Source organism: Cricetulus griseus, chromosome X, assembly GCF_003668045.3.
Source record: "Cricetulus griseus strain 17A/GY chromosome X, alternate assembly CriGri-PICRH-1.0, whole genome shotgun sequence".
Taxonomy (NCBI): Eukaryota; Metazoa; Chordata; class Mammalia; order Rodentia; family Cricetidae; genus Cricetulus; species Cricetulus griseus.
Window position 1 is genome coordinate 106012226 of NC_048604.1, and position 19593 is coordinate 106031818.

Sequence of the window (19593 nt, forward strand, 5' to 3'; positions counted from 1 at the left end):
TGAAATAGGAAGACGTCAGCCAGTAGCTGGTGAAAAAAAGATAAATCAGGTTATTTAACCCTTAAAGCAGAAATGTGTTCAAAATACATATAAGACGAAAATGTCAGCCAGCAGCTGACAAGAAAAGTAAAGTGGGTTATTTAACCTTAAAGTAATGGAAGATGAGCAAATAGGAAAACGTCAGGCAGCCGCTGACAAAAATAGGTAAAGTGGGTTTTTTAACCCTCAAAGTAATAAAGGTGCACTAACAGGAAAATGTCATCCAGCAGCTGACAAGAAAGGTAAGGTGGGCTATTTAACCCTTAAAGTAAGAGAAAATGCACAAAGAAGATGTGAGACTAAAATGTCAGTCAGGTGATAAAGTAGTAAAATGTAATGTGCTAAACTTGGAATGAAAAATACAGATAATTGTAACTATGAAGCAGGAATATGAGCCAGATGGTAAAGAGGAGTAAGTTAGCCTTGAAAGTAAAAATGTATATAATTACAGAAATCAGGCAGGTAATTGTTAGTCAGATGATTGTATATTTATTTACATGGGTATAGTTTAATAGCCAGGAGAGCTAAAACAAAGTGAAAACAAGTATAGAAAATTTTAGAGTTTTAAGAGTTTTAAAAGGATCTTTCCCACTTGCAAAAGTCACCTCCATGATGCAGCATTTCTAGTTAGTTGCTCAGGGGCTTGGGGAGACATAGGTGCAGCCTCGCATACACACAGGCCCTCGGGAGATACCTGGGAATGTAATGGAGAACAGAAAACTCCGTGCCTACTTAGGGGTGGCTGGATGGTGAATAATATACAGAAGAAACTATTGGGGTCAACAGTGAGAGAGAGTTAATAAGTACCTAGATGGAGGGAGTCTTCACCTCCTTCATTTTAAACTGGAAATACAAAAAGGCAAATACTCAATGGTAAAATTCAGCAAGAGCTAAGAGAAATTTTAGTGAAATTGCTTACAGGAGATAAGAAATTTACAGGTTTCCATGGATCACAGAGAGAGAGGCTCAGGGGAACATAGCAGGATGCATGTTCCAATACCATTTAAACAGCTCTACGTACTAAAAAATGGCTTGTGTCCAGTATGGAACAACAGCAATTTTTACCCAGAGGCTGATAGGGAATTTTGCTGTAGAAGCCTTACCCCTAGGAAATAGAAAGAAGGTAATCACGGCCTCCAGGTCAGGAGAAGGATATTTGCTATAGGGAGCAGTCAGGGACCTAGGGAGTTAGTTCAGAATTGGTTAAAAGGCCTGTGTGGACATTATACAAAAAAATTAGAGACACAGGTGTTGGAACTTTGATTATGAAACAGCTAGCTTATGAAAATGCTGGTACTGTGTGCCAGACCACGCTAAGGCCTCACAGGAAAAGGACTGACGTAGGCCAGTTCATTAAGGTTTTTTTCAGATATGGACATAGCTTCCATTCAGGGATTAGCGATGGTGGCTGCCTTACAGAAACTTCAGTTAGTAATATGTTATTCCCACAGAGAAAGCAAGGCATAAGGAGGAAGAAATGCATAGAGCCTTCTAGAGGTTGCTTTGGACATGATCAGAAGGGCACCAGGACAGACAGAGTCGAAACAGAAGAGAAAATAGGGGATCAGGCTTGTGCCCAAAATACAGCCTCAGATTTTTCAGTGGCCCAGAGGGCATAGTCAAGCTAAGGCCAAGGTCAGCCATGTCAGCGGCCTCAGTCTGCAGGCCCTCAGGCAGAGGCTTGGTGCTTCCTCATGCCGGCATCTGTGGCAGACTGAACAAAATGGCTGACGGGGCGGCAGACAGCCTGCCTCCTCAGGGTAACTTACAGCCTTGGGAGATGCCGCCATGGCTGATGGCTAGTCAATGTATATAAATGCTATTGATACAGCCAGACAGAAACTGTTTTTTGAGACTTATAGAGAAGAAAGGGCAACATATTTAAGCTTAGAATTGTTCAAATTTTGGATGCTCATATTTCAAGTATTGACTATAGCTACTATGTTAGGAGAAATTTCAATTAGGAATTTTTCTTTTCAACAAACTGATCATAACCTAGGCAAAAGGAGAAATATGAGAGGTATGCAAGTTATGAATGGATGGTGTGGCCACACCTGGATGCATGATGTGATTGTGAATTTATGAATGCGGATGAATGGAAATGCCTAAATTGCCTTGTATATGATTAGAGAGATATTTACATTGCCTCAGATATAGTTTTAAAAATATCAAAATCACTTTAATATGGTCAAAAAGAGCATCCAGTCAGTCAATGTCTTAACAGGAAAAATTAATGATTTGAGCCCTAGGAGATAGTCAATAAAAAAGTTAGCAAAAGCCTATAGCGTTAGCTTAGAGACATGAGGAATCTATGATGATTCTGTAAAATTTGGCAGATGAGAGGATACAGGTCTTACTAAATTTTTATGGTTAAAAAAGGAAAATCTAGAAAATAAAAGTTGATACATGATTTTAAAAAGGGTTTGTGAAAAGCCTCAGGAGAGAGCCATCCTGTTAGATTCACAGCTTAAATGTGTCTTTGCAAATGCAAATTAGGCCAGGTCAACTAAGAATCAAAGGAGGTCTTATCAGCTTGTCAGCTTCGACGGTTAGATTAGAAAAGGCTACTGAGAAATTTTAAATAAGTCTTAAAAATTGTTTGGGATATATGCTGTTTTCTAAAGAAATTAAGGCTTAATAGATAGCAATTGGAAAAGATAGTTTAAAATCTTTAAATGAGTTTTTTAGAAGTTGCTATAAAATATTCAATGGTTAAGTACCTTTTGTGGGGCATCTATTGATGATTTAAGTCCTTTAAGTGAGATTCTGTAAGGAGTTAATGATCTAAATGTATCCTTACAGCTAACTAAGAAGGTAGACAAGTTCTATACTTAGAGGAGTCGATTCAGCATCATCAGATATATTGACTATGCAAAACCATGGGAAGCTTATGTGCTCCCCACAAAGCATAGTCCAACTTCTGTTCTATAGCAGAAAGAACCATTACGGTTATTGTGCCTACCTGTCTCGCCAGCCTAAGCATTAAACCCTTATTTTAAAGCAATAGCCTACATGATGCAGAAATGCCACATAGATTCTAGAAAGCATTTTAAGAGAGAATCAAGTGTGATACATGTCCCCTACGCTAAGCAATAGTTTAATTGGTTGTTTCAGAACAATGAGTAATGGGCGATTGCCTTTGCTCAGTTTTCATTTTCTAGCTCATGGATTGTTACAATTTGCACTAATGCATCATTTTGTATTTCCAAAATTGTAAAAAAAAAGTCCTATAAAATATTCTATGTTAGTTTTTACCAATGATTCTATTGGGAGAGTCATTTGCATAGGTTATTAATAGAAAGGAATAGATGGAGCAGACAGCTCTGGCTTCAGCTCAAATAATCAAAATTTCGAGCTGTTGCAATGGTCTTTCAGATCCTGGTAAATAATTCATTTAATTTGTATACTGACAGTCACTATGTCTTTAAGGCTCACAAGGTAATAGAGACAGACCCATGCACAGGGTCTAGTAAAGAATTAACTGATTAACAAAATGGGTTGATTTGCCTTAAATAGAAAAAGCTCGACAGATTTGTAACTTTCTTCATCAAAATAGCAAAAGTCTAAGAAAGAAATTTGGCTTAACCAGAGAGACTGCTGGTCAAATCTCCACAAACAGGAGAAGCCACCAGACATGTTATAAGTCACTGTTTAAGATGTTTTGCTTACATGGGAATGCCAAAAGTTATAAAAACAGACAATGGGTCTGGATATACTAGCAAAGCTTTCCAGCAATTTTGTGCTTAATGGAAAATTGATCAAAAAACATGAATTCCTTATATATCCCCAAGGACAAGGAATAAGAGAGCCGGCCCATAGTGCCCTAAAAATACAGCTTCTAAGATAAAAAGGGGGGAGCTGTGTTGTTCTTTTGTTTAAGCTGCAGCTGCTAATAAGGAAAGGAACAACGAATAAGCAACCCACGTGGAGTTTATTTATCAGAGAGGGGGGAAAGAGGGGATGGGCAGTCAGCCAACCCTAGGGAAGCCGAGAGAAAGAGAGAGAGGGGTGTGGGGCAGGACCTTTTAAAGGGAAGATTGCATATGCGCAGTAGGGCAAAGGTCGAAAGGCATGGCGGGTGAGTGAGTACCCGCTTGTTAGGGGGCGGGGTTAGGGTCATCCAGGTGTTTTGTTCTTACAAGCTGTTCCCCCAGTCTCCACATGAAGTGTTAAATCACGAACTGTTTATCTTAAACTTTTTAAATATGGATGCCAATGAGCAATCTGACGCAGACAGATTCTGGCATGAAGGCACTCCGAGCAAATTTCTCTCAGGTCAAACGGAGAGATGAATAGAGGGAACCAGACCCCGTAATTATTTGGGGGTTGAGGGCATGTCTGTGTTTTCTCAAAGGTGGAGAACCAGGTGTGCTGTCTGCTGGAGTGGTTGATGAGATGCATGGAACAGAGAGGAATTGTACCTGGGCCCATAGGAGACCATTGGAACCAGCGGAGTGAAACACTGGACCTGTATTCCTGAACTTTGAGGGCATCTGACCTATGGCTGGAGGAAGAAAGGAGACCCACCAAGTTCCAGTTTCGAGATGCTTTCCAGAGTTCCAGCTTCCCTACAGATGGGCTCTCTGAATCCGTGAGTGCTCATCTAGGAGCAGGCTTAGAACTCGACAACAAACAGCTTGCTTTCTTGCCACAAACAGACACACAAAACTGTTTTGCCAGTTTTCCCATTGGGAAAAAGGATCCATTTAGGAAAGTTGGATACTGGCATAAACCAGAGTGGGAGAAGCTCCTTCACAGTGCTTAAACAAGACATGAACAAAAGACTTTTTAGTTAGCTTTCAAAGACTGATACTAGAAACCTAATGTTAGAACTTTGGACTTTGAGCAAGAAATAGAAAGGTTCAAGGGGCACTGAGTCCCAGGCAGGGAATATAGAAAAAAAGGTTTAGAATTGTGAAATTGTTCACACCCCACAGATTGTGAGACTATCTTATTGTCTTTTGATTGTATTGTAACTCACGCTAATGTATGTTCATGAGATTGTTAATGTCTGTAGTCTTGCTATATGTGTTATGCAATTGTTATTAGATACTAGAAGTCAGAGTTCATTCTAACAGGAATGTAATGTGTAATTTACAAGCCTTAGGATAGAAGTATGTTTTAGGGAGCAAACTTTAAATAAGGTCCGTATCAGAGGCACTAGAGGCATTGCCACACAGATTTTAAAAAGGCCATTTTAACCTTCATATGTCTCCATCCCACAGGAGAATTTACGCAGCTGTGAGGATTTTGGAGCTGTACCATCGCCCATTCCCCTACTAACCTTATTTGTTTTACAGAGACTGTTTCCAGCCAGAGATGGGTACAGTTTTCCTTGCCTTCAGGGAATCCTAAGAGAGAACATGCATGACGAAATGCGTGATTCCATGATGGGCACCCATGGTAGGTTGAAGGGATCCTCCTAAAACAGGCACAGTCATCTGTCCTGATGCAGAAGCACAGCTTTCTTTTTATTAATTTAAGAGAGAGGTATTGTGGGGGACCAAATAATTCTGTTATGAAATATTTTGGGGCCCAGCCTCCTGCTTCACCAAACAGGGGCACTGGAAAGCTCCAGCCCACTAATGTATTGTTAATTGCCAGGAGGGCTACTATTGTTTATCATGGCCTCAGGGTAATATGCCTCCTATTTGCATCTCTGTGGGCCTAAGCATCTGAATAGACCTGCACCTGGGCAGAGGTGTGAGGTGTGTGAAGGACTAGAGAGGACAGAGGTTAGGGGCGAGCAACCAGAGCAGAGAGGAGAACAAGGAGAGAAATGGTTCCCTCGTGGTCATGACAGGACAGTTAAGAAACACCAGAAAAGACAGCTAATAAAGAAATGACTCTAGTTCTACTACGTGGAACTGAGCGCTCTCTAAAGATGACAAGATGCCTGTGTTTGGTCTTTATCGCCACTGGGTTGCTAGGAGCTTCCAGGTCCACAAACCCCCACTCAGGCCAAACCTCATGGATTAAGGCTGAAACATGCTGGGTCACGAAACTGTCAATCTTTTTTGTTTTGGATATGTTTTTGGTGACGGTACTGTGTGTGAGATTTCCTGTTCTGGAATCTGCAGGCAGGTCGACTCAGCCCCTGAGGACAAAGCAACCCAGAAAGTATCTGCTGACATCTCTGTGATAATGCCACTCCTAGCCACCTGGAGAGTGAGTGCCTCAGACCCACCTGTACCCAAATTGAGACACATCAGATAATGGTACCCTCTTGCATACACTGGAAGAGAACCTTTGTCTCCTGCACACCAGGAGAGGAAGAGACACCACCTGCACCCACTGGAAGAAGAGATAGAAAACTGACAATATAAAAACGCATCCAAAAAACAGAAAAACCAATATGACTCCACCAGAGTCTAACGACCCTAATCCACCAACACCTGAACACCCCAATTCAGATAAAGCAGAACAGAGCAACCTTAAAATCAACTTTATGCAAATGATAGAGAAACTATGAGAAGAAATGAGAAAACCATTCAAGACAATGGAAGAAAATATAAAACAAAAACTACAAGAAACAATTCGAAATGTACAAAGTTTGAAAGCTAGATATATAGACAATAAAAAGAAACACATTCTGAGGGAATGTTGGGAACAGAACAGATGGGTAGGATAGCTACACCAGATTGTTTCTTAGGTCCAATTGATTGGAAAATCTTTTCCTAAATCTTTAATGTGAGGTAATGTCTGTCTTTCAAGTTGAGGTGTGTTTCTTCTATGCAGCATATGATGGATTCTGTCTTCATATACATTCTGTGAGGCTGTTTCTTTTTATAGGTGAATTGAGACCATTGATACTAAGAGATACTAATGACCATACATCATTGATTTCTGATATTTTTAGTTTTTTGTTGTTGGTGGTGGTGGTATTGTATGTGAGTTTCTCTTTGCTGGGGGTTGCTAATGCAGTATTATCTACTGCCTATGTGTTTGTGAGTATAGCTAAATTCACTTGGTTGCAGTTTTCCTTCTAGTATTTTCTGTGGGTCTTGATTTGTATATAGGTATTATTTCAATCTAGTTTGTCATGGAATATCCTGTTTCTGCTGGAGCTGACCTGTGTGGTCTCCTAATGTCTGTCGAACTTCTATCCAGGTACTTCTGCTTTCAGAATTTCCATTGATAAGTGAGATGTAACTCAGGTCTGCCTTCATAGGTTACTTTGCCCTATTTCCTTTGAGGCTCTTAATATTCTTTCTTTATCTGCATGTTTGGTTTCTTATTATTATGTTGCAAAGGCACTTTCTTGGATTCACTCTATTTGGTTTCTCTAAGCTTCTTGTATGTTCAAAGGTATGTCCTCTTTTAGGATGGGAAATTTTTCTTCTATAATTCTGTTAAATGTATTTTCTTGACTTGGGTTTGACTTCCTCATTTTCCTCTACACATATAATTCTTAGGTTTAGTATTTTCAGGGTGTCCCATATTTCTGGGATAGTTTCTGTGAAATCTTTGTTGTACTTGATATTTCCTTTGATTAATGAATCTATTTTCTCCAGTGTATCTTCACATGCTGAGATTCTTTGTTCATATCTTGTATTCTATTGGGTATGCTTGCATCTGTAGTTTCTGAACATTTATCCAGATTTTCTATTTCCAGAATTCCCTTAATTTTTGTTTTCTTTACTGCCTCTACTTTAGTTCTCAAGTCTTGAACTTTTTAAAATGTTTTTGTCACCTGTTTTATTGTTTTTTCTTGACTGTACATTCTTTCTTTAAGAGGTTTTTTTAAAATTTCTTCCATTTATATTTAACTTTTACTCAATTTCTTCTGCTTTTTGTTTGTATTCCTCCATTTCTTAAGGGATTTTCTAAGTTCCAGTTTAAGGATGTCTATACCTTCATAAAGTTATTTTGAAAGCTGTTTTCTTTTGCTTCATCTGCATTGTGATGTTCAGGTATTGCTGATCTAGAACCCCTAATATCTGCTGGTATCCTATTTGTCTTTATGTTGTTCAATGTGTTCTTATATTGCCATCTACCCATCTCTTCCTCCTGTGGGTACATTTGGGGCCAATGTTTCAGAATATTTCTTTACCTCAAATTGGTATAGGAAAAGCTTATGGCTTAGATGGTTGTTCTTTTTCTCCTGGCAGTGGTGGGGCCAGGGTTTCAATAGTGGCAGATGTGATGATGGATGGTTTGGATTGTGGGGGGGTGTCCCCAGGTCTCTGAAATTTATCCTCCAGTGGGGACATGGTCAAGTCTATGATAGTGACAGATGAGATACTGGATGGTTGGTTGGGTCTGCCCCCTGGTCTCAGAAGTCAGTGCAATGAATAGGAGTGCAACATGCTCCTCTTAAGGCCATTTGTGTGGAGACAGAAAGCAATACCTTTTACTGGTAGGGCAGGGCCAAGGCTCCAACCATGGGCAATCCAATGATAGATGGTTTGGGACTGCCACCAGGTCTTTGGGGTTTTGGTGGGCACGGAGGGGGTTGCAGCATGCCCCAGTTAAGGGTCTCAACTGGAGAGGGGACAGGTCAGTCACTAACATCTCCTGGTGGGGCAGGGCCAATCATCCAATGGGAGCAGATGTGGTGATGGATGATTTGGGGATGTCTCTAGCTCTCTGGAGTTTAGGTGGGCAGGTCAGTGTTACATGCACCAGTTAGGGCCTCAAAGGCAGAGACAAGGGAGAAGGCCTGGCACTCCCCTTCCCTTGTGGGGGTAGGACCAAGTCTCCAATGGGAATACATATGGTGCTGGATGGTTTGGGGAAATCTACATGACTCTGAAGTTTTGGTGGGCAGGACTGGGTGGCAAATGGCATTATTAAAGGCCTGGGGGAAAGGCCACTCACCTCCCCTATTGGGGACATGTGAGGACAAGTGTCAAATGGCAGCAGATGCAGTACTGGATGGTTTGAGGTATGGGGAGGGTACTACAGGACTCTGGGTGATATCTCCCAGTGGGGGCAGGACAAGACTCCAATGGCAGCAAATATAATGCTGGATACATTGGGGCTGCCTCCAGAACTCTTCTGTGGGCAGGATAGGGGTGCAACATGCTCTGGTTAAGGGCCTCTATGGGGTGGCAGGCACTCACCTCTCCTAGTTGGGAAAGGGCCAAGCTTTGTATAATGATATCTTAAAAGCTGTCATCCATTATACACATACAAGATAAAATTCATAATATTTGTCATTTTTTATATGAGTTACTTCACACAGGATCATTGTTTTCTAATTCCATCCATTTTTCTGTGAATATCATGATTGTATTTTTAATAGCTGAATAATATTCCATTTTATAAGTGTACCTAGATTTCATTAGCATTGTAACATGGGAATGACATATAGTTTGCTTAAAAATCTCTGGATATTTTAAAATGAGCAGACATGATCATGTTTAAGCAAATGTCTATATGGTACCATCTACAGTCATTTGGTATATGCCCAAGAGTAGAATAGTCTCATGTTGAGATAGATCTACTCATGTCATTCTGGGAGCAGACACAAAGATTTCCACAGTGGTTGTGCAGCACTGTAATGCCACCTTCAATGAATAAGTGTTTCCCTTTCCCATCAGGCATGCAGCACCTGGGGTCATTAGAAGTAGCACAGTTTTCTCTTTGGCTCTTTTTCAAGTCTAATGGCTAGTTGTCATGGTGCTTTAAGGTACTCCAAAAGTAGAGGAGAAATACACCTTGTCTATAAATTATAGTATTATAACAGTATCACAATGGATTTGAGAGTAATCAACCACAGTGTATTGCATTCACTTTCTACCCTGAAAGATGGAAACCATACATGACACAATGACATGGAAATGCACTGGTATGCAAAATCCACAGGCCTAGCAGAAACATATAATACACATAAATGAACACTGAAAAAATGAATGCTAAAGAAACATTTTTAACTCAGGACTCACTGCCCTCACCTCAAACAGGATCATTGTTTTCTAACTACATCCATTTTTCTGTGAATATCATGATTGCATATTTAATAGCTGAATAATATCCCATTTTATAAGTGTATCTAGATTTCTTTAGCCATGTAACATGGGATGGACATCAAGAATGTTTCCAATCTCTTGATATTTTAAACAGAGCAGAGGTCCACATGTTTGAGCATGCATCTATATGGTACCATTTAGAATCACTTGTGTATATGCCCAAGATTGGAATAGTCTGATATTGAGAAAGATCTACACAGATCCTTCTGAGAGCAGGCACACTGATATCCACAGTGCCTGTACAACTCTGCAATGTCATCTTCAATGAATGAGTGTTCTCCTTGCCCATCAACCATGCCAGCACCTGTTGTCGTTCGAATTAGCTCAGTTTTTCTCTTTGGCTCTTTGTTACCTCTACTGGCTGGTTGTCATGGTGCTTTAAGATACTCCAAATGTAGAGGAGAAACACACCTTGTATATAAGTTATAGACAATTATAACAGTATCACAATGGTTTTGAGAGTAATCTGACACATTTTATTCCATTCTCTTTCTACCCTGAAAGTTGGAAACCATACATGACTCTGATGACATGGAAATGAATTGGGTGTTGCATAATCCACAGGCCTAGCAGAAACACATTATGCACATAAAGGAACACAGAAAAAAAGGAATCTTAAAGAAATATTTTTACACTCAGGGCTCACTGCCCCACTTAACCACATCATGGAAATATGTTCTTCCAATAGATTATCATAAGTAAAAGGACCCACAAATAGAATATGTGCAGAATATGAGAGACTCAGTCCTAAAAGAGATCTCTTCATCAACCCTCTGCCCTTTGTGCATAAGTGTCTACATAGAAGAGAATGTGGACAGATTGTTCAAGCCTAAAGTGGTGCATCATTCAGAGGAAAAAAGGTCTTCCAGAGAATATATCACTAATACAACATGAGAACTCAGAGAGATTGTAACAACACATACACAAGACCTTCACAATTTGAAACCAGATAATATGACAGCAACATAACAGGGTATTGTACATAAAGGCTTGTAGCTAATCAAGAAACTCTTTGAAATTGATACCTTCCGGCGAAGAGGAAAGTTAGTTTATTGTTTCAGAGTAGTATCCCTAGAGTATCCACTACATTTAAGGCCAAGTCAGGACTACGAAAAGTTAGACAACACAAGAGGGATCACTTTGTTTTTATCGCTCTAGAGAGACTGTTCCTTACTGTTCCATTTCTGCATTTTTGTCTCCGTAGACATTTATTAGTGCTAAGATTTTGCACAAAGCAGGGGTCCTGAAAAAGACACATGAATTTGGGTGAGTATGCAGGTAGAGAAGGATTTCAATATGATGGCAAAGGGGAAAATAAATTCTTTTGCTTTATATTCTGGTCCAATTATAGTGTATGAGGAAACTTTTCATATTATAATAATTAATTATTCCTTTAAATCTTGAAATATGAGAGGGATATTAATCACTGGGCCTTTAAAGCTTATGTCATGATGCTGGTTCATTGCTCATAATCTGCAATTCATCCCTGGTGGCCATGGAAACAGGAGAATTTCTAGAGTCACTTAACTTACACTGGCTATCACTAATATTTGGACTTCAAAGAAGAGACAGAGCAAGTATATTATGTTTTCTTGTAGTTCTTATGAATCTCCTTCTTTGCACAGGACAAAGAAGGACAAGGATGTCATGGACTTATAATTAATCTATTGTTTGGCATGATTTGCTTGTGAATAAATCCTTCTGAAGATTATCACTGCTGGGAATCCATGGGTGTCTGTGAGGGCTCTGATGCCTGTACTGACCTTTTTCTTTGTGTGGATTCCTGAAATTGAGCCAGCGAAATAGACTCTCTGTGTTGCTCTTCTGTCTATAATTTTGGGCAATGTTTCTGTGGAATTCATTGCAGGGGTGGTAATATTAGATCAGCTGATAAACCTGAGGTGTATAAATGAGGGTCCAATGAAGCAAAGCAGAGGAGAAGAAAGGATTGGTTTGTGTGAACCAGGGGTTTCTTGGAGAGACAAACTTGTATGCTGAAATATGTGTACCACCTTTTTTTTACTGAAGGTGATTCACTTCTTATGTGACTCCCTGCCTGGTCATCAGTTCCTGTTGTTTGGAAGATATTTATCATCTTGGCATCTTTCAAATGGGTCTCCCCACCACCCATGATATACCAAGGAAAAATCTAAAAATGAGTTAAATGGGGGGTTATAAATTGGATCTCTCTAAAACACAGGTATCTATTCCATAGGATTCAGACAGTGATAGAACCAGATCATGTGAGTCTAACTCAATTGTCTGTTTAAAACAGAATATTCCCTGTTAATTCCAGTTGTGCTTCAAAGGTCACTACTCCTTCAGTCCATTGCCACCAATCTACCTTGTGAGAGAGGGGTTCAGCAGGTTTTTATGCAAATCTTTGGAGTCACTCAGGGCATAGTTTTTCATGAGCATTAACATCACATCCAAAGATTTAAAATGAGAAATGATTTAAATGTGCTGCTGCACACGGTAAATATAGAGTCCTAATTTTGTGATAAAGAACATAGATATTCATGCATACATTCAGGATATATTACATACCACAATCATATGATGTAGGTTATCAGAAAATTAACATATCAGTAAATTCTGGATCAATAATGGAAATGTCCATGAATACTTGAGTTTATACATAGATTTTTATTTTTAGCACAGAGGAGGAGAATCAGGGACCCTAAGGGAATCAACAAACATTATGCTACTGATTTTTATACATAGATCAAATTAAAATATATTTTGATGTTATGCTCACTGTGGCTTTATTTATGAAATATGTACAGATATTTTAACTGCCCCCACCACAGCCCCCCCCAAAAAAACCCTACCTATCACATATCCTTTCTGATTTTAGGGGTATCTTTTAAGTTACCACCTGTGTGTGTGTGTGTGTGTGTGTGTGAGCATGACTGTGTGTGTATATTTATGTGTATATGCATGGGTATATACAGACATGTACAAAAGATTCATATGTAGACTTTAGATATGAATGGGAAAAACATATGGATCATTTTTCAAATTCCTTCATTGCTCAGCAGAAATCATTTGTTATACTCATGTAATAGTCATCTATCATATTTTAGAAATTACATTTGAGCATTTTTTCTTATAACTCCAATTTTAGTCAATAGTTTTTATATTTTGTACACACAACTTAAATAAGCATATTGCACACTATTTTTCACTGTTAATTCCAAGAATTAAAGTTCTAAGTTAACAAATCCACATATTGAAGCATTAGAGAAATACAGTTAAATTGCATAAACATCCACTTATGCAGGGAACTTTTTATAGTCATGAAGCTTAGGGCTTCATATATTATTATCCATAGTATGGTGAACCCTAATATGCAGAGGGTCATGAGAGCATACAGCTTGCTGACAAATAGTATTCAGCAAGTGGACCCACCAGATGAATGACTACCCTGTTCGGAAGCTCCACTAGGCAAAGTCTATGGGACTACTGGCTGTGGAAACCAGTTGGTCCTGTCTGTAATTTGTCTCATGTGCCACTTGATTTCTTCCCTAAGAATTGTGTTTCCTCCCTAACAAATGCTATTGGTGTTCTCCCACTGCTTGCGTGTTTATCTCATGTAAATATTCCATCTACTGGGCACATGTATAGCTATGGATTATCAGGAAGATGATTTCTGCTTAAAAATATTATTCTGAAGAATAGAAATAACACTCAGATATTTTTCATTATTCAGACTGACATAGGAAATTAATGAGATTCTCAGTCACAAAGACAGAAAATTGAGACATCAGAACATATTAAAAGCAAACAGATGATCTCTGGAGATGAATATCTGGTTGCCCCTAGAAATAAATACATGAGTTCATTTTTCCAAATGTGTTTTTTTCCTGATCCAAGGTCAGCCTAAATGCAACGATAGTAGACATAATCCTCTACAGAAATTGTATTTTTGCAGGTAATCCCAGGCCCAGTTTATGTTACAGAATCAAGGTTTAGCCTACTGTTTACATTCTGTCTGAGTCCCCTAACCAGCTAGTCTATGTGCATGCCCAAGTGTTACTCACAGGCTGATCTATGTGTCCTCTCTAACCTAAGAGAAACTACATGACTTTTCTTATGTTATGAGGTTGGGTTAGATTTTTTGATCAGAGAGAGGCTGAGTAGAGCTATGAAGAAGGAGGTGGGAGGAAGCCTATAGAGGTACAATTGTGGAGAATGTCCACAGTTAGAGAGAAGCTGCTGAGTAGAGCAAGGAGAATGGTGTAGAGCTAAGTAGGAAACTGAGTAGTTATTTAGAGGAGCAAGATGGATTTTCAGAGAGGACTTTATCAAGATGTATTGAAAGAGAATTAGAGTAAAACACAGTATGCCTGAGTTTCTTTATTTATCCCTTAGAAAAGTCTAGCCATAACCACATTTGTGGTTTGTTTTGCATACCATGGTGCTGACTGAAGGCTGATCCCTGGTTAGTTATACTAATTCATAGATTGACTAGTTAAATAAAATTATGTGTGCTTTGTAAACAATGACCTATTCTGATTTCCCATCCTCCCTTGTGTTCCTGGCTTGACTACATATTTTTTCACTCTCGTCTTCAGATATGCCAATGGGAAGAATCACATCTTCAAGCTGACTGGCCTCCTTACCAGCCTATCAGTGTTGGTGTTTGAAATAGTCATTGTGAACAGCCAAAGCTGGCACCTGTGGGAATTTGACAACACTGATGTGCAGTTTGTGTACTTTGGACTCTGGGAAGCTCATTACCCTCGAGAGTTCAATGTCTCAGGGACTGTAGTTCAGATGCTGGTGCATACTCTTCCCATTAGGGATCTTGACAGCTGCCATGGCACTCTTTGGAGTGAGCATGTTTCTCACTGAAGTATGCTCATTGAAACTCCAGAGTCAGGTAAAGACCCAACGTGCTTACTTAAGGGACAATCAAGAGGCCCAAAGTGAGGGCTCCATCATTTGCAATGTCAGTCAGAAGGTCCCTTCAAGAAATTTCCTATTCATGCACAAAATGTCGTGTAGTCATAAAGTCATTCTAAATAAAACATCAACTGGTTTCACGGGGTCCATCTAAATTATTTATTCTTCTATCTGTCTAAAGTGTTCATTTCTTTAAATGTTTTCACATGCCAACTCTGAATGTCATGATCATGTGTTCAGATATTGCCCACCAGCAGTAACAGGCAAAAGTACTAGGTAAATGTATTTTGCATAAAAACAAAATCAATATGGGGTGAAAGCATTATGTAAGGAAGATAACATCTCAACACACAAAAGATAACACATCCTGTGTGTAATGAGGTAAGTCTCTGTATCCATGGCAGAGCTGGACTTCATAAATTTAGCTCTGCAGACAGTGTGTGCTCTTTCATTGAGTAGGATTTCTATATTGTACACTAGGCAAACCTATATGTTTGTGAAATTTCCAAATGGCCAGACATTTCCAGTGTGATCTGATCTAAAGTGGTATAGAGATAACAGCTTATCTGAATTTGCTTTTTGTGTTTTTGTTTCTTTTTTATTTTTTTTATTAGTTCAAGTTAGGGAACAAGCTTGTTTCACATATAAGTCCCTTCTCCCTCTCCCTCACCTCACCCCCATGTCTCACCCACCCCCAACCTACAACCCCCACCCAATCCAGGCTCCACTTCCCAGGCAGGGTAGGGCCCTCAGCAGGGGCTCTGCAAAGTCCACCAAATCTTCCTCTGCTGGGCCGGGGCCCTTCCCCATTTGTCCAGGACAGAGTGTATCCCTTCACTTGGGATTGGCTCTCAGAGTCCCTTCATACACCAGGGAAAAGTACTAATCCACTTCAGAGGCTTCCTGGAGTACAGAGGCCTCCTTATTGACATCCATGTTCAGGGGTCTCCATTAATCTTTTACTGGCCTCCCATACAGCATCTGGAGTCCATGTGCTCTCCCTTGTTCAGGCTAACTGTTTCTGTGGGTTTCTCCAACCTGATACAGACTCCTTCGATCTTCATTCTTCCTTCTCTTCAACTAAATTCCAGATTTCAGCTCAGTGTATATCTGTGAATGTCTGTCTCTGCTTCCATCAGCCACTGGATGAGGGCTCTACGATGGCAAAAATAGTAGTCATCAATATCATTTTAGGGGAAGAGCTTTTAGGTTAACCTCTCCACCACTGCATGGATTGTCCGATCATGTCATTCTTCTAGGTCTCTGGAGATCTCCCTAGTTCCAGATCTCTTCTCGGACCTATAATGGCTCCCTCTAATATGGTATCTCTCATCCTGCTCTCTCTCCTCTCTTCTTCCCCCAACTCAATATTTCTGCTCCTCCATTTTCTCTTCTCTAATAATCTTCTCTTTCCCTTATTGTGGCTGCACCCTCTCCCCTACCCTTTTGTTCCCAATTAACTCAGGAATTCATGCCACTTCCCATTCCTGGGGTTCATTTATAGGTAATGGGCTCCCAAAGGCCCTATGGGCTCTAGGCATAAAGTCTGGCTCCACTATTAAAGGCGCTATAGACACTATTAGACTCCTTTCTGCTACCGACATTCACAGGATTTGGTTTGGTACAATCCTGTTTCCCCAGCTTTATGACTAGGGACTCCATTCTCTCAGTAGGTCATGTCCACTTTTTCTGCAGGTATCTCCATCCATGTCTTGGCTCCTTTGCTCAACAGAAATCAAAAGTTAAGCGATGAACAATACTACTGGAATTCAGTTGTGGAGAGGAAGGACAGTTGAGCAAAGGGTTTTTGTTTCTATATCAAATTATTCAAATTCACATGCTTTTGACAAACATCATTACTACTGAATAGTTCTAGTAATATGAAACATGTTTCTTTTAATCCTTTGCACCCTTAGAAGTAAAGTTATTAAATAGTTAAAACTAAATGTGTATCATGTTTATAATTATCCATAGTCATTCACAGTCAAAAAATTTTTCAGTAGTACAAAGTTTCTTTTGAGACTTAGTGCAGCTTTTCAACTGTGAGAACTTAGTCAATCATAAATCAACTCATAATTCTAACATACGTGGTACATATTGAAAAAGGAGTAAAGTTGGCAAATCAAGGGAAGAGGTGACAGGAATTGCTCTAAACCCATGAAGTTAAACCCTGAATTCAGCAGCTCTGTGCCTCTCATTTATTAGTTTCAGGCATTCACTCTGACTTCAAAAGGCTTAAAGAGTCTTGTCCTTCTGTCAGTGATTGCTACGAATAAGCCATCAATTTCTGGAGATGTCTTTATATCCTTTGCGGCTCTTAATATTCTTTATTTATCTGTTTGTTTGGTTTTTTTATTCTTATGTGGCAAAGTGACTTTCTTGGATTCACTCTATTTGTTGTTCTATCAGCTGTTTTAGAGACAAATATATATTCTCTTTTAGGATAGGAAATTTTCTTCTATGATTCTGTTGAATATGTTTTCTCAACTTGGGTTTGACTTCTTCACATTCCTCTACACCTGTAATTCTTAGGCTTAGTATTTTCAGGGTGTCCCATATATCCTGGAAATTTTGTGTGAAGACTTTGTTGCACTTTACTTTTTCTTTGGTCAATAAATCTATTTTCCCCAGTGTATCTTCAAATACTGAGATTCTCTCTTTCATCTCTTGTATCCTATTGGCTATGGTTGCATCTGGAGTTCCTCATCATTAATCCAGATATTCTATTTCCCGCATTCCCTTATTTTTTGTTACCTTTATTGACTCTACTTCAGTTCTCAAGTCTTGAACTTTTTTAATTGTATTTTTCACTTGTTTCATTGATTTTCTTTTGATTTCTTCCATTTATATTTGACTTTTCCTCAATTTCTTCCAATTTTGTTTGTTTTCCTACATTTCTTAAGGGATTTACTCAGTTCTTCAAGGACCTCTACAACCTCATAAAGTTATTTTGAATGTTTTTTTTTGCTTCATCTGCATTGTCATGTTCAGATCTTGCTGATAACAAACCCTTAGTCTGTGCTGTTATCATATTATCATTATGTTATTGAATGAATTCTTATCTTGCCATCTACCCATCTGTTCCTGCAGTGTGTACAGGTGGGGTCAATGTTTCAGAATATTTCTTTACCTCCAATTGGTGTAGGTAAAGCCTATGGCTTAGAGGTTTGTTCTTCCTCTCCTTATAGTACTGGGGCCAGGGTTTCAATAGTGGCAGATGTGGTGATGGATGTTTTGGATTGTGTGTGGGGGTGCCCCCAGGTCTCTGAATATTTTCTTCTGGTGGGGACATGTTCAAATCTATGATAGTGACAGAAGAAATACTGCATGGTTGGTTGGTCTAACCCTGCCTCTCAGGAGTGGGAAGCATAAGGGTGCAACATGCTCCTGTTAAGTCCTCTGTTAGTAGACATCAGGCACTCTAGTTTACTGGTGGGTCAGGGCCAAGTCTCCAATGTTGGCTGATCCAGTGCTGGATGGTTTGGGACTGCCCCTAGTTCTCTGGTATTATGGTGGGCAGGAAGAGTGGGTTCATCATGTCCTGGTTAAGGCCCTCAAGTGTTGAGGGGACAGGTCAGGCACTAACATCTCCTGATGGGGGCAGGTCTAATGCTCCAGTGGCAGCAGATATGATGCTGGATATTATGGGGATGTCCCCAGGTCTCTGGAGCTTATGTGGTCAGTGTCTTGTGCCCCAGTTAGGGCCTCCAGAGAGGAGGCAAGATAGAAGTCACAGCACTCACCTGTCCTGGTTGGGGCAGGACCAAGTCTCCAATGGCAATAGATGTGGTGCTCAAAGTTTTGGGGAAGTCTCCAGATCTCTGAGGTTTTCTTGGGCAGGATGAGGCTGCACCTTTCCCAGGATAAGGCCTGGGGAAAACACTACTGACCTGGCCTTTTGGGGGTGTGAGGCCAAGGCTCCAATGGCAACAGATGAAGTACTGGATGGTTTGGGTATGCGGAGTCCTCACAGGTCTCTGTGAATTCTCTCCCAGTGGAGGCAGGGCCAAGACTCCAATGGCAGCAATTGTAATGCCAGATACTTTGGGGCTGCCCCAGGACTCCTCAGTGGGTATGATAGGGTTGCAACATGCTCTGGTTAAGGGCCTCAATGCGGTGGCAGGCACTCAGCTGTCATGGTCGGACAGGGCCAAGCTTTCTATAATGATGTCTTAAAAACTGTCATCCATTATCCACATACAAGATAAAATTTATAATATTTGTCATTTTTTATATGAGTTACCTCTCACAGGATCATTGTTTTCTAATTCCATCCAGTTTTCTATGAATACCATGATTGCATTTTTAATAGCTGAATAATATTCCATTTTATAAGTGTACCTAGATATCATTAGCCATGTAACATGGGATGGACATCCAGTTTGTTTCCAATCTCTTGATATTTTAAACAAATCAGAGATAAACATGTTTGAGCAAACCTCTATATGGTACCAGTTAGAGTCCCTTGTGTATATGCCCAAGATGGTAATAGTCAGATATTGAGAGAGATCTACACAGATCCTTCTAGAGCAGGCACACTGATTTCCACAGTGCCTGTACAACTCTTGCGTGAATGAGTGTTCCCCTTGCCCATCAGCCATGCCAGCCCCACTTCTCATTAGAATTAACTCTATTTTTCTCTTTGGCTCTTTGTTAACACTACTGGCTGGTT

The 19593-nt window shown here is 39.8% G+C and overlaps 1 protein-coding gene across 1 annotated transcript in view; it reads left to right on the forward strand.

The window, feature by feature from the left end:
* Positions 1-5414: 5414 nt before the first annotated feature.
* The window catches only part of LOC100774212, a 35871-nt gene continuing 21692 nt past the window's right edge, over positions 5415-19593 (forward strand). The window contains exons 1-3 of the mRNA XM_035449758.1: positions 5415-5442; positions 13890-13947; positions 14591-14764. Of these exons, the coding sequence (XP_035305649.1) occupies positions 5415-5442; positions 13890-13947; positions 14591-14764 (260 nt within the window). The remainder of the gene's footprint in view (positions 5443-13889; positions 13948-14590; positions 14765-19593) is intronic.